This window comes from Phoca vitulina, unplaced genomic scaffold (genome assembly GCF_004348235.1).
Source record: "Phoca vitulina isolate PV1807 unplaced genomic scaffold, GSC_HSeal_1.0 scaffold45, whole genome shotgun sequence".
Classification (NCBI taxonomy): domain Eukaryota; kingdom Metazoa; phylum Chordata; class Mammalia; order Carnivora; family Phocidae; genus Phoca; species Phoca vitulina.
In genome coordinates this window covers 8,415,238-8,428,238 of record NW_022589748.1, presented here as the reverse complement: position 1 = coordinate 8,428,238, position 13,001 = coordinate 8,415,238, and the positions used below count along the sequence as shown (strand labels likewise).

Genomic DNA, 13,001 nt, shown 5'->3' with positions numbered 1-13,001 from the left:
GATTGTGGGACTCAATGAGATAATACATAGGAAGCACCCACTTAACACCAACCTGAGACAATAATGTTTACCTGCTGTTCTTATTATTTTTATTTCCCAATGCACCCTCCAAATCAGGAGCCTACTTTTGTCTCCTCATCAAGCCTTTGGGGCTTGAGGTGAGAGGGTTCTGTAGGAATGTTTAGATTCTGAGTGTCTAGCTCATTGCTGTCAAGCACAGTCCTCAATCCATTAGTACCAGAGAATAGCATCTGTTCATTTAACCAAAGGAAATTCCATACCTAACTTTGCTGTTTTTATAAGCAATGTAGTGCTGGGTTTCCTTCACTAAATAGGAATTGCTTTGTCAGTAGAAAGTGTTCTTTTTGTCGGTACCATAGTTTCTATCTTTTGAAGCATTTGTTCCCTAAAGGATAATGAAAGGAGGCAGCTTCCCACTTACTTTTTGATTGAGCCTTTTATCGAATGTCTTATCCTGACCCCTTTTTGGTTTTTTATTAAATTTGTGACATCATATAGTTAGGGGTGTTTTCCCCCCTTATAAGTCTTACCTCTCTGGAACTGTTGGTTCCTGGAAGACTCTTACAATATTTCATGTTCCCACTCATATTTTCTGTCATGCCTTGCTGGGTTTTATAATGAACTGAGGAGAGGGAAGGTTTAACCGTAAGATTTGCTAATGGTAATAAAAGACAAGACAGTGCTGGGTGGGGCCTTCTGAGCCTCACTCTGCCACTGACTTGCTGTGTAACCCCCCGGGCTTTCATTGAACCTTCTGCTTGAATTCTAGCAGAAGAGACTAGCTAAAAGAGAGGAGAGCCAGTTTCTGAGTCAGAGGATATGAGGAATATAAGAAAAATTGCTTGGGGACCTAACCCACTAACTGGAAGAGGGACTAGGGCAAATCTGCCTTGTTCTGTTCAGTAATGCAGCCAGGGTACAGGATCCTAAGCCTGCGTAGGGTATGCCCTAGGGGCTTGGAAGGTGGGGGCTGGGACACAGTTACGTGAATAGAGGGAGAAGGAAAGACACCTGAGAATCTGGTAAAACAAAAAACAAGAAAAACATCCTATTGGCTTGAGCCCCTGTGCTGGATACAGTGTCTGCTTGCAGACAGGCACAGTGGAAGTCAGAACCTACATGATACGCAACGCCAGGGGCTTAGATACTTCCTACATAAGAAAGCTGCAACAGTAATACAATGTCATATGTCAATTATATCTCAGTGAAGTGGGGGTGGGAGAGGCACGGTGCAGGAAGCTAGAACAATTTTTGGCCTGTGGTGATAGGGTAGAACAAAGAGGATTCTTCTTACATGCAGATTCTTTTTTTTTTTTTTTTTCAAGATTTTATTTATTTATGTGACAGAGAGACAGCGAGAGAGGGAACACAAGCAGGGGGAGTGGGAGAGGGAGAAGCAGGCTTCCCACTGAGCAGAGAGCCCGATGCGGGGCTCGATCCCAGGACCCTGGGATCATGACCTGAGCCGAAGGCAGACGCTTAACGACTGAGCCACCCAGGCGCCCCTTACGTGCAGATTCTTCAGGGAGGAGCTAGGCCAGACCCCCTGTTGAGCTGGGATTATTTGAGGGTATGACAGAGATGGTGGTAGCTTTTGAAACAGTCCTAGTGGATGCAGTGTTGTTATCCTGCACCCACCTTAGCTTCCATCATGATGCATCTCTGAAGACATGCCTTGTCCAAAAGTCCAATGTCTCTGTTTTAAATTTAGGCTTCTAAGAGACCGTAAAGAATGGAGCAGGTTTTAGAAATTGCAGAGAAAGAGACAGGCAAAAGGTACAGTCATTTCAGAGGGAATGCTGCTACTTTTAGAAGTGGATCAGTCATCTTATAACCAAGTAAGAATCCATTAGGTCTGTGGGCTTTAGGAGTCACCATTTAGAAGATTTTTTTTTTTTGCTCAGAGAGGCTACTCAGTGACTCTCTTCCCAATAACCATCTGTAGTTTCTGACCATACTTTCTCAGGTTCAGCAGTTATCAAACTTTGGCTAATGGAGACCTTCTTTACTCTTGATTGGCACAAATAGTTCCCAGTTTTTTTGCTGTTGCAGTGTTGAAACAAACATCCTTGTATTTAAAGTGTGTGTGTGTGTTAGCAGTAAATTTTTAGTATTAAGTTACTGGCTTAATTTGTTCAATTTTGTTCTTGAAGTATAACATGCAGAAAAATTACACAAATCATAGCTCTGTTAATGATATAAAACAAATACACCTAGGACGCCTGGGTGGCTCAGTCGGTTAAGTGTCTGCCTTCAACTTAGGTAATGATCCCAGGGTCCTGGGATAGAGTCCCACGTCAGGCTCCTTGCTCAGTGGGGAGCCTGCTTCTCCCTCTGCCTGTGCTTGCTCTCTCTTTGACAAATAAATAAATAAAAATCACTAAAAAAAATGAATACACCTTCACAATTACTACCCATATCAAGACAGAAAATTCCCAGCACCCTGGAAGCCTCTTTCATCTCCTTCACAATCACTACCACTTCCCTCCTCCCCAGAGTAAACAGTATCCTGATTTCTAACATCATGAAGTTGTTTCGCCTTTTTAGAAACTTTAAGATATTTAAATGGAGGCATGTATATCATTTTTAGGGGTCTGGCTTTTATCCCCCTCCTCATTATGTGTTGTGATTCATAGCAGTAGTTCATTTTTCTTAATTGCTACTCAATATCATTATATACCACATTTATTTATTCATTCTAATTGCATTGCTTGCAATGCCACCTTTATCATAAACCAAGTATCTGTACACAAGGGTCTGTTTCTAGGTTCTTCATTCTGTTTCATTAATATATTTGTCCATACTTGTACCAAAGCCTTACTGTCTTCACTCTAACTTAATTATTATCTTTATTATTTTACATATATAGTAATATATATTGTAACATATATTTGTATAACAGTTATAACTTATGTGTGTATATATATCTAGCTGTATAATTGGCTTAATTATAGCTGTAATAATAAGTCTTAATATCTAGTAGAGTAGGTCCCCCACTTTGTTCTTTTTAAGATTACTGGGGCGCCTGGGTGGCTCAGTCGTTAAGCGTCTGCCTTCGGCTCAGGTCATGATCCCAGAGTCCTGGGATCGAGCCCCACATCGGGCTCCCTGCTTCGCAGGAAGCCTGCTTCTCCCTCTCCCACTCCCCCTGCTTGTGTTCCCTCTCTCGCTGTGTCTCTCTCTGTCAAATAAATAAAATATTTAAAAAAAAAAAAGATTACTTTGATTATTCTTGGCCCTATGCATTTCCATATAACTTTTACAATCAGCTTGAAATTACCCCTGCCCCCTCTGCCCAAAAAAGTATGCTGGAATTTTGATTGGAATTCCCTGAGGAGAATGAACATCTTTACTATATTGAATCTTCCAATCCCTGGAAGTGTTATGTCTATTTTTTGGTCTTTCATTTCTCTCAATAATGTTTTATAGTTTTCTGTGTAAAGATCTTATACATCTTGTGTTAGATTTATTCTTAGGTATCTGGTGGGTTTTTTTTTTTTTTATGTTGTTATAAATGGTATTGTTTTTTAAAGTTATTTCCTTATTGCTTGTATTAAAACATAATTTTATATATTGAGAAGAGTAAGTTTTTATTTATAAGATTTTTATGAGGTTAAAAGTATATCATTTTAAGAATCATCTAATATTCAAATTATTATGGGAATATGGGGCACATTAAGAAAAGTAAATTTGGGGGGCACCTGGGTGGCTCAGTCAGTTAAGCATCTGCCTTTGGCTCAGGTCATGATCCCAAGGTCCTGGGATTGAGCCCCACGTCCAGCTCCCTGCTCAGCAGGGAGTCTGCTTGTCCCTCTCCTCCCCACTCATGCTCTCTCTCACTATCTCTGCCACCATCTCTGTCTCCCTCTTTCTCAAATAAATAAAATCTTTAACAACAACAACAACAAAAAAGTAAAGTAAATTTGGAATAAATCTAAGATTTGTAAGGGTGGAGATTTTAAAGGGATATCAGGAGGAACCTGTTCCTAAATTGTGTGAATTCTCTGTTGGTTGCTTGAGAGAGATGGCCCAGGGCTTGCTTTCTCTCTCAGCTCAAATGATTGGAGCTTGGAATGTTGGGATGCTTTTTTTCTTCTTCAGACTGAGCCCTCTCCCAGCCAGCCCGCATTTGGGAGCACTCAGGCAAATGCAGAACAGGTGGGACCAGAGTGAATGGGAATTTCACTCAGTCCTTCAATGCTAGCAGTTTTTAAACTGACAGGCTTCCCTCCCATTCTAAAACTCACCGAGACGGAAGCAGTAAATCCATCCACCATCGGGCATTGCAAGCATCCTGAAATGATGACAGTACCTGTTTCCTTAAACTCACACTTGGCTTTGTTTTTCCAGGTCTATAAAGGAGAATTTCAGCTCCCTGAATTTCTTAAAGAAAAACCTCAGGTACTGTATCTGCTTCCTCTTCTTAATCTGATAGATAGACTCTTGTGTCAGAGGGATCTTTTTAAAGAGTGCTATGCTGGTGGTAGAAAGATTGGCCTCTGGTAATTGTTGGTTTTAACAGTAATTTAACACCATCTTAATTTGAGAGAGCTCAGTGTCAATGTCTTCCAAAATTAGGGAACTACTTTATTGATAACTAAAATCCAATTGCTTGAGGTAACTTATAAGCCATATGGTATTCCACATACAAGAAGCCTGCCTTAGTGAATCTGCTCTGGCCTTCTGATATCTAACTTGAAATAAAACTATACAGCCACCCTTTGTTCTTATCACATAGACATCCATGGCCTTTTAACTTGTCTTACTTGGAGCCCAGGAGACTTGTGAATACATGATATTCACAGCCATTGGCCCTCAACTGCAAAGCCCCCAGGTTGGGAAAGGACAGTGAGAGTTTGAAAATTATAACTCTTACTTTTTTAAAAAATTAGTTAAAACAGATCCAGAGTTATCCTTGCAATGTCACGCCTTCACTTACCTGGGTCAGTGCTGTTTCTTGAGTCGAAGAGAGACAGGCAGTGTTACAGCTGACACTGTGTGCCTGAAGTGGCCCAGAGTGTCCTGCATCTGGCCATCATCGCCATTCCTATACAGTAGTGGGGAGAAAATTGTCAGCTAATACTCGAGCCCGGCAGAAGACGTCCCTTTCTAGCCTAGTGGTAATACGTGTTGCCTCCAGGCTGCTGCTCTCAATAGTTGGCTTGTAAATAGGAAATGAAGACTCCGCACTGAACTCGGTTTCTAAAATCATCCCAGGTATGGATTAGTGAGGGAATCATACTTCCTCACACTCTGTGTGAAGTCGTGTTGCCTGAAGCAAGCCTGCAGTAAGTGGGCTGGGCTCTCTAAGAGAAGCTGCCTTCTCACACCAGGGTCGAAGCTCTGTCAGATCCTTGTCCGGTAACAGTCAGCCATTAATAGTGGATATGTATACTTGAGAATTCCAAACTACTTTCATGGCACATTCTTATTAGCATATGTTCAATTTTAATCCTCCCATTCACTCATTTTATTTATTCAACAAATGTTTACTGAATTTCTGTTATGGGTGAAAAGTTGGAAGTCCTCAAGAGTCAGAGAAAAAAAGAGATCTTCTTAAGGAACTTCTGATCTCCCCTAAAGACTAATCAGTTTTTGCAGACAAGGGGGCACTGGGCCCTGAGCCTGGGCTAGGCGTGATGCCCCAGAAACCTGGATGGATTCATCAATAAGCCATCAATCACTTGCAGGGTGTGGCAATTGGAGCCAGAGAAAAATCCAAGAGGCAAGTCTTGAAGGAATGTCAAATCCAAAGACTTTTGCATAGTAAGTTTGAAGGAATCAAGAAAGGGAATTTGAGACTAAAATTAAAGGGATACCTCTGCTTCACTGCATACATAAAAATCATATCCAGGCTGATTGTAGACCTAAATGTGAAAGGCAAAATAATAAAGTTTTTAGGAGACGATAAAGGAGAATATCTTCATGACCTTAAGAGGGAAGGATTTCTTAAACAGATCGTAAAAAACACTGATCATTAATTTTAAAATGGATAACTTGGATAAATATAACGATAATATTTACTTATTAGAAAGCATCATAAGGAGAGTAAAAAAGTATACCTTAAGTGGAATAAAATAATTAGAAACAAAGGACTCATTTGTAGAATATAGAGGATTCCTACAAATCAGTAAAAAAAAAAAAAAGCGCAAAAGGCTTACTAGGAACTTCAAGCCCCTTACTGTGGTTAGTTTAATGCATCACACACACACACATACTTAGAAAAGGGCTGTAAAAGACTTTAACTTACAATAAATGAGAAAATGGAAGCCCACAGAACCCTCAGGTTTGGTATTTAGCTAAAGTGGCTCACAGAACTCAGCAAAGTGCTGTACTGCCAGTTACAGTTTTATTATAAAGGATACAAATCAGGATCAGCCAAACGAAGAGACATGTAGGACAGGGACTGCAAGGGTCTCAAACACAGAGCTGTGCCCATTCCCCAGGGAATCAGGGTACTTCTCCCTCTCAGCAACACGTCAGTGCATTCACCAACCAGGAAGCTCTCCACTGAACTTCAGCATCCATAGTTTTTATTGGGATCTAATTACGTAGACGTGATTGACTGAATCATTGACCATGTGATTGAAGTCAATGCCAGCCAACATCCCCTATCCAGAGGTTGGCTGGCTTAAATTCCCAAATCTCTAATCACAGGGACACCAGCCAATTAGTGGCAAAGCCGGTTTCTGATCTTTTGATCTTTCTGTGACCAGCCCCCATCCTGAGTTATCTCATCTCTTAGCATAAATTCAAGTATGATCCAGGGAGCTCCAGAATAATGAAGACATTCCCGTTACCTGGGAAAATCCAAGAATTTAGAGTCTCCCTACCAGGAACTAGGGACATAGTCCAGTCAGATTCCTTATTATACAATAGTAGCAGACTGAGTTCATTAGAAAATCTGTGATCAGAGCCTACAGGCTACCCCTGATATTTCAATGGGAGCAGTCACTTTTCATCCTGACCAACTTCAAGGACTTTTAAAACATCTTTTGCTTCCTTTGACAGACTGAGGAAGTGGAGTAGCAGAGCCAGGAACCACTTATGTACATGAGGTGAGAGTTGGGGGACATTCCTTGGTCTTTGGGTTTCCCTGCTTAAGCTCTCCTAGGAGGCAATGTGGCTGGAGTGGAGGGCACAGCTCTGGAGTCCATCAGCCTGGGTTGGAATCTGGGCTCTGTGGCATTGAGCAAATCGCCTCTCTGTGTCTCAGCTTCCTCATCTGTAAAGTGAGGACGGTATTAATAAGAGAGTACTAGTAAGAATTAACCATAATAATGTCTACAGAAAGCTTGTTACTAAGCACTCAGTGTTAGTTGTTATTTTTAATATTAGGAGGAGTATAAGATGATAAAATATTTTAACTGGAAGAGATTTGGAGACCGTTGACCCCGCTGCCCTGTTTGCAGGTAAGGAAGCTGATCCCCGAGAGAGCCGGTTATTTGCCAGTCACAGCACAGTAGGACAGCCAGAGCTGCTTCCACCACCCCGTGTTGCTTCTGTGTGTGCTGCGCGTGCGCAGGTTTCTGCAGGAATAGTTTTGGGAGTTGGTCAAGTCTGTCCTTGCCGATTTTAACGTACAGCGAGGTCTTGTTTGTAACCCACGTTGTCTCATTGTAGGTAAGGGCTGCAGTTGGGCTAGGCCAGCCATGCCTTATCAGTCCCCTTCATATCTGAGTAATCATCAGGTACGTGTCCAGGGACACCAGCCAATTAGTGGCAAAGCTGGTTTCTGAACCCAGAGCTCCTGACGCAGCCGCTCAGAGCTCACACCCCTTTCCCACACTTCCTTAAGACTGTGTTTTGTTCTGAATGATGTGGTCATGCCTTAGATCGTTTGGAACTTGAAAAGGTTTTTTAAAAATCTGATTTTTTCTTATAGTTTTGCTTGCCATTTTAGTTTTATTTTACATAATAACATTATACTGACTGCATACTCTATACGAGGCATAAAATATCAAGCATTTTACATATGTAATATATAAATAACATATATGACACATACTGTATAATATATAATATGATATTCATATATGTAATATATGAATGAACTCATTCAGAGTTCAGACCACTCTGGCAAAGTAGGTGGTATTATACCTGTTGTACTGATGAGAAAATTAAGACTGAATAATTTGAATTAAGAGATTTTTTTTATGACTTGCTGGGTTAACGGATAATAGACTGAAAAAGCACACGAACACTGCTATGCCATGTCAAAATCATGGATGACTTTGAGCTGATAACACTAATAGGTTCCAGGATTTTTGACTGCCTTTTTGCTAAGGAGCAAGTGCTAAACGTTCGACATACACTCTGCACGTATGTAACAGCAGTCATCATACCGTTTATAGATGAATTCCCTCCGTGAAATACACTCACGGGGATCCACTTGTTGAATGTTTCACAAGACAGAATGCAATGTCAGCTGACTCCAGCCTTCGAGTTGACTCCACAGCATCATTTCATCCTTGTATGTTTGTTGTAGCTTGTAGGGGCCACATGCAGCGAGAGGACTCAGAAGAAGCAGGAAGACAACAAAGCATCTCAGGAAGGATACTAGTCTTTCTTCTTGTCTTTGCGGTCCCTTTGGCGTTTGAATGACAGTCGCTGTGTTCTCTAAATCTTCCTTTAAAGAACCTTGGTATCTACTCTTTCAAATGCAGAGTCAGCATGTCAGACCCCTGGACATGTGACATCCCTACCAGTGCCCCTGCAGTAGCTTCAGTTGCAGATGACAGTCGCAGTCATTCAGCAATGGGCAGGAGCAGCCCGTGCTTTGGCTGCCATCTGCTTGTTTGGCGTCCCGAAGCGACCGGCAGGCGTCTGAAAGCATCCCAGACTGAGGGAGTGTGTGCTTCCTTGGTAGTCCTTCCGAGGCGGCTGCTCTTGTGACCGTCTATCCTCCTCGCTGCCTACCTGGCTCAGGCCAGGACCGCAGCTGGGTGCCGGGGAGAATGAAGTGTGACTCCACACCTGTAACCATATTCTATTTGTTTGCCCTAGGGAAGACTGCTGCCTTCAACAGAAGGGAAAGTTCTAGGACTGGCTGTCCCCCGCTGAGATCAGTGGAGCGTATGTACCATGGCCCGCATCTCCTGTTGGCTTGCCGGTCTCCTCCCACTGCGAGGGGGGGATGTCAGTATACATCTGGGCCTTCCTGAGTGATCTGCTTCCTCACTGCAGTGCTCTTGATCCTAATTACATGCACAACACTGTGGATAAGAAGCCTGGAGGGAGTGTGTGCTTTCTGTTAAAACTGCTCTGGTCCTCATCTTTTCTTACCAGATTCCAAACTTTTGTTTCAAGGGGAGGGTTTTAAAATGGAATTCTATAAGCAGAATTGGGCAGTTTCTTCTTGGAATAGGTTGTCTGTACATGTTCTAATGTTTCGTAGAACACTTGCTGTTTAAATGTATTGATGTGGATAATATTAAATATCTTAATTATTTAAATAATTCATTGTATTGTTTTTGAGAAGTTGAGGAATTACCGTATACATTTACAACTTAATGACTTTTGTATTTTATTTTTCAAAATAAAAGCTTTAAATGTGTGAAGCATTCTGGTGGTTTACATGTTTTTATTACTGTGATTTCAGAGAAGCAGTAAGACCTTATCAGACGGTGATTGATAAACCAAAGTTTCTTCAGTTGGCTGTATTGTAGGTATTCCCTTCTATGCATCATAACTTTTTAAAATTTTTTAATTTTAATTCCAGTATAGTTAACATACAGTGTGATATTAGTTTCAGGTGTACAATACAGTGATTCAACACTTCCGTTCAGTGCCCAGTGCTCTTCACAACAAGTGCACTCCTTAATCCCCGTCACCTAGTTCACCCCTCCCTCTACTACCTCCCCTCTGGTAACCATCAGTTTGTTCTCCATAGTTAAGAGTCTGTTTCTTGGTTTGTCTCTCTCTCTTTTTTTTCTTCATTCATTTGTTTGTTTCTTAAATTCCACATATGAGTGAAATTACATGGTATTTGTCTTTCTGTGACTTATTTTGCTTAGCATTATACTCTCTAGCTCCGTCCATGTTGTTACAAAACGGCAAGAGATCATTTCTTATGGCCAAATAATATTCCATTGTGTGTGTATGTGTACCACATCTTCCTTATCCATTCATCAGTCGCTGCACACTTGGACTGTTTCCATAATTTGACTATTGTAAATAATGCTGCTATAAACATCAGGGTGCATGTATCCTTTTGAATTAGTGTTGTGTTGTTTTTTTTATTCTTTGGGTAAATACCCCGTAGTGCCTGGGCTTGTCCTATTTTTAACTTTTTAACTTTGGGTAAATTTGGTAAAATTTGGGTAAATACCCAAATACCCACCTATTTTTAACTTTTTGAGGAACCTCCATACTGTCTTCCACAGTGGCTACACCAGTTTGCATTTGCACCAACAGTGTACAAGGGTTCCTTTTTCTCCACATCTTCCCCAACAGTTGTCATTTCTTGTGTTTTTGATTTTAGCCATTCTGACAGGTGTGAGGTGAGATCTCATTGTCGTTTTGATTTGCATTCCCCTGATGATGAGTGATGTTGAGCATCTTTTCATGTATCTGCTGGCCATCTGTACGTCTTTGGAGAAATGTCTGTTCATGTCTCCTGCCCATTTTTAATTGGATTATTTATTTTTTGGGTGTTAAGTTGTATTAGTTCTTTATATATTTTGGATACTAACCCTTTGTCAGATACATCATTTGCAAATATCTGCTCCCATTCTGTAGGTTGCCTTTTAGTTTTGTTGATTGCTTTCTTTGCTGTGCAGAAACTTTTTATTTTGTTGAAGTCCCAGTAGTTTATTTTTGCTTGTATTTCTCTTGGCTCAGGAGACATATCTAGAAAAATGTAGTTAACGGCTGATGTCAGAGAAATTATTGCCTGTGCTCTCTTCTAGGATTTTTATGGTTTCAGGTCTCCCATTTAGGTCTTTAATGTGTTTTGAGTTTATTTTTGTGTATGGTGTGAGAAAGTGACTCGGTTTCATTCTTCTGCATGTGGCTGTCCAGTTTTCCCAACACCATTTGTTGAAGAGACTTTTTCCTATTGCATATTCTTTCCTCCTCTGTTGAAGATTAATTGACATGCATCTTAACTTCTTAAGATTTTGCTGTAATTTATTTCATGAAGACCTATCATCCATTTGTCTCAGAATCCTGTTCTATTTCATGCCTGCCTACTACATTTAAGGACAGAGAAGTTACTGTTCCCAGCTGTTTTCTAGAAGCCATTGTTCTACAATACAGAACGACCAGACAACAATAGTAATTTCTATTTATTGAGGGTCTTCTGTGTGCAAGACACTGAACAAGGTGTTTTATGTGTTTTCTTATGCCTGGCTTGAGAATTCTGCATCCTCTGGTCTTATCCATCAGCAAATAATATTTTCTACCTAGTCATGCAAGCCAGAAACCCAAGAGTCTTTCCTTCCCTTTTTTCCCCCCACGTACAAGATCTTTGATTGTACCTTTAAAATATTTCTTGAATCCATCTACTTCACTTCAGCTCCACTGCCCCCACCCTAATGGAAGACAGCACCGTCTGTCACCCAGACTGTTGCAATAGAGAGCCTCCTAAATAATATCCCCATCCCTACTCTTGCCCCCCCCCAAGTTTAGCACACAGCAGAGTAATAGTTTTACAATGCACATATAGTTATGTCCTTCGCCTTACCCTCTCTTTTAGAATAGAACCCACGTTCTTGTCATGAGCCAGCCACTGCCCTTCTTTCCATCTCCCCCACCTCACTCCTTGTGCTCTAAGGTTCTTTGCGTCTTCTGGAAACACACCAAGCTTTTCCTGCCTCTGCACATACTATTCCTCTCTCTGGAATGTTCTTCCCTTTGCTCTTTGCCTGATAGCCTCCTTCTCAGTTCTCTGGTCTCAATAAATTCCATTTCCTCAGAGAGACTTTTCCTGACCCCTTGAACTAAAAAGTAGATGCCCTTCCTGCCTCTCTTCATCACAGTATCACCTTATCAGACTTGGCAGTTTTTAATCTGTTGCTCTTTTTTTTTATAGTCAGTCTCCTATACTAGGTGGCAATTTCCTGGAAGACAGAGACTGTAACATTTTCTTGTCCATTTTGGTATCTCTGGCACCTAGCAAAGTGTCTGGCACATTCTAGGAACCCAGGCAAATACTTGGTAAATGATTAATTCTCCCAGAAACCTCTGGCATATCATTTTACAGATGAGAAAACAGGCTCCCCTGGATCAAGTCCCTTAGACAAGGCCCCTCAGATAGTGCAATCATGGTGAGCTGCTACTTCAGTCCACGCCTGACCTGAACATCCCTCTTTCCAGTCCTCTCCCCCAGGCCTGTCCCCTTCAGTTGAAAAGGAATACTGCTGTCCTATCAATCCTTTGTTCAAAAACCTTCTTTGATTCTCTAATGCCTAACACATTACATCTGAACTGTTCTGCCTCCACAATGCGGCCTTCCTACTTTCTTGCGTACAGTATGCCTCCTGCCTGTCTCCTTACACTCCTCCACTTTCTGCTTCTTTCAGATGCCTGAAAACCCTCTCCCCTCTACCTGGGAAATCCCAGCCTCATTAAGGGCTCAGCTGCTTTCAGTGCCATTTCTCCTTACACGACTGCTCCAACCTCCAAATAGTAATAAAGTCAGCTTCAGCTTAACATAATATTTACTTGTTTGTTTATTTCCTGTGTTAGTCTCATGTCATTGACTTTGTAGGGAGGAGGTCACATACTCCTCTAGAACCTCTCAGAATGGGAGAGGAGGACTTTTTTTTAACCATAACGCAGCCTGCCTCCAGTACTTGCCCCAAAGGAGACGTGAGTTTTATTTCTCCCACCTGCCCACCCCTAGAGACTCCACTATTACAGGCGGGCGTGTATTGGAATAGGAAAAGGGCAGAGAACCACTGCACAAAATGGCTGACTCGGGGGAAAAACGGAAACCTCGGCACAACTGGCTTCATCTTCAGATGCTGTGCTATTTC

The 13,001-nt window shown here is 41.5% G+C and overlaps 1 protein-coding gene across 4 annotated transcripts in view; it reads left to right on the top strand.

Moving 5' to 3' along the window:
* TPST1 (tyrosylprotein sulfotransferase 1) overlaps positions 1 to 9,602 on the top strand; it is a 155,055-nt gene extending 145,453 nt beyond the window's left edge. For 3 of the 4 annotated variants that reach the window (XM_032430953.1, XM_032430954.1, XM_032430955.1), the window contains 3 exons: positions 4,372 to 4,422; positions 7,033 to 7,079; positions 9,028 to 9,602. In XM_032430953.1, coding sequence (XP_032286844.1) covers positions 4,372 to 4,422; positions 7,033 to 7,050 — 69 coding nt within the window. In that variant the 3' untranslated portion in view covers positions 7,051 to 7,079; positions 9,028 to 9,602. The remainder of the gene's footprint in view (positions 1 to 4,371; positions 4,423 to 7,032; positions 7,080 to 9,027) is intronic. The other variant, XM_032430956.1, reaches the window with a different exon arrangement.
* Positions 9,603 to 13,001: the final 3,399 nt, after the last annotated feature.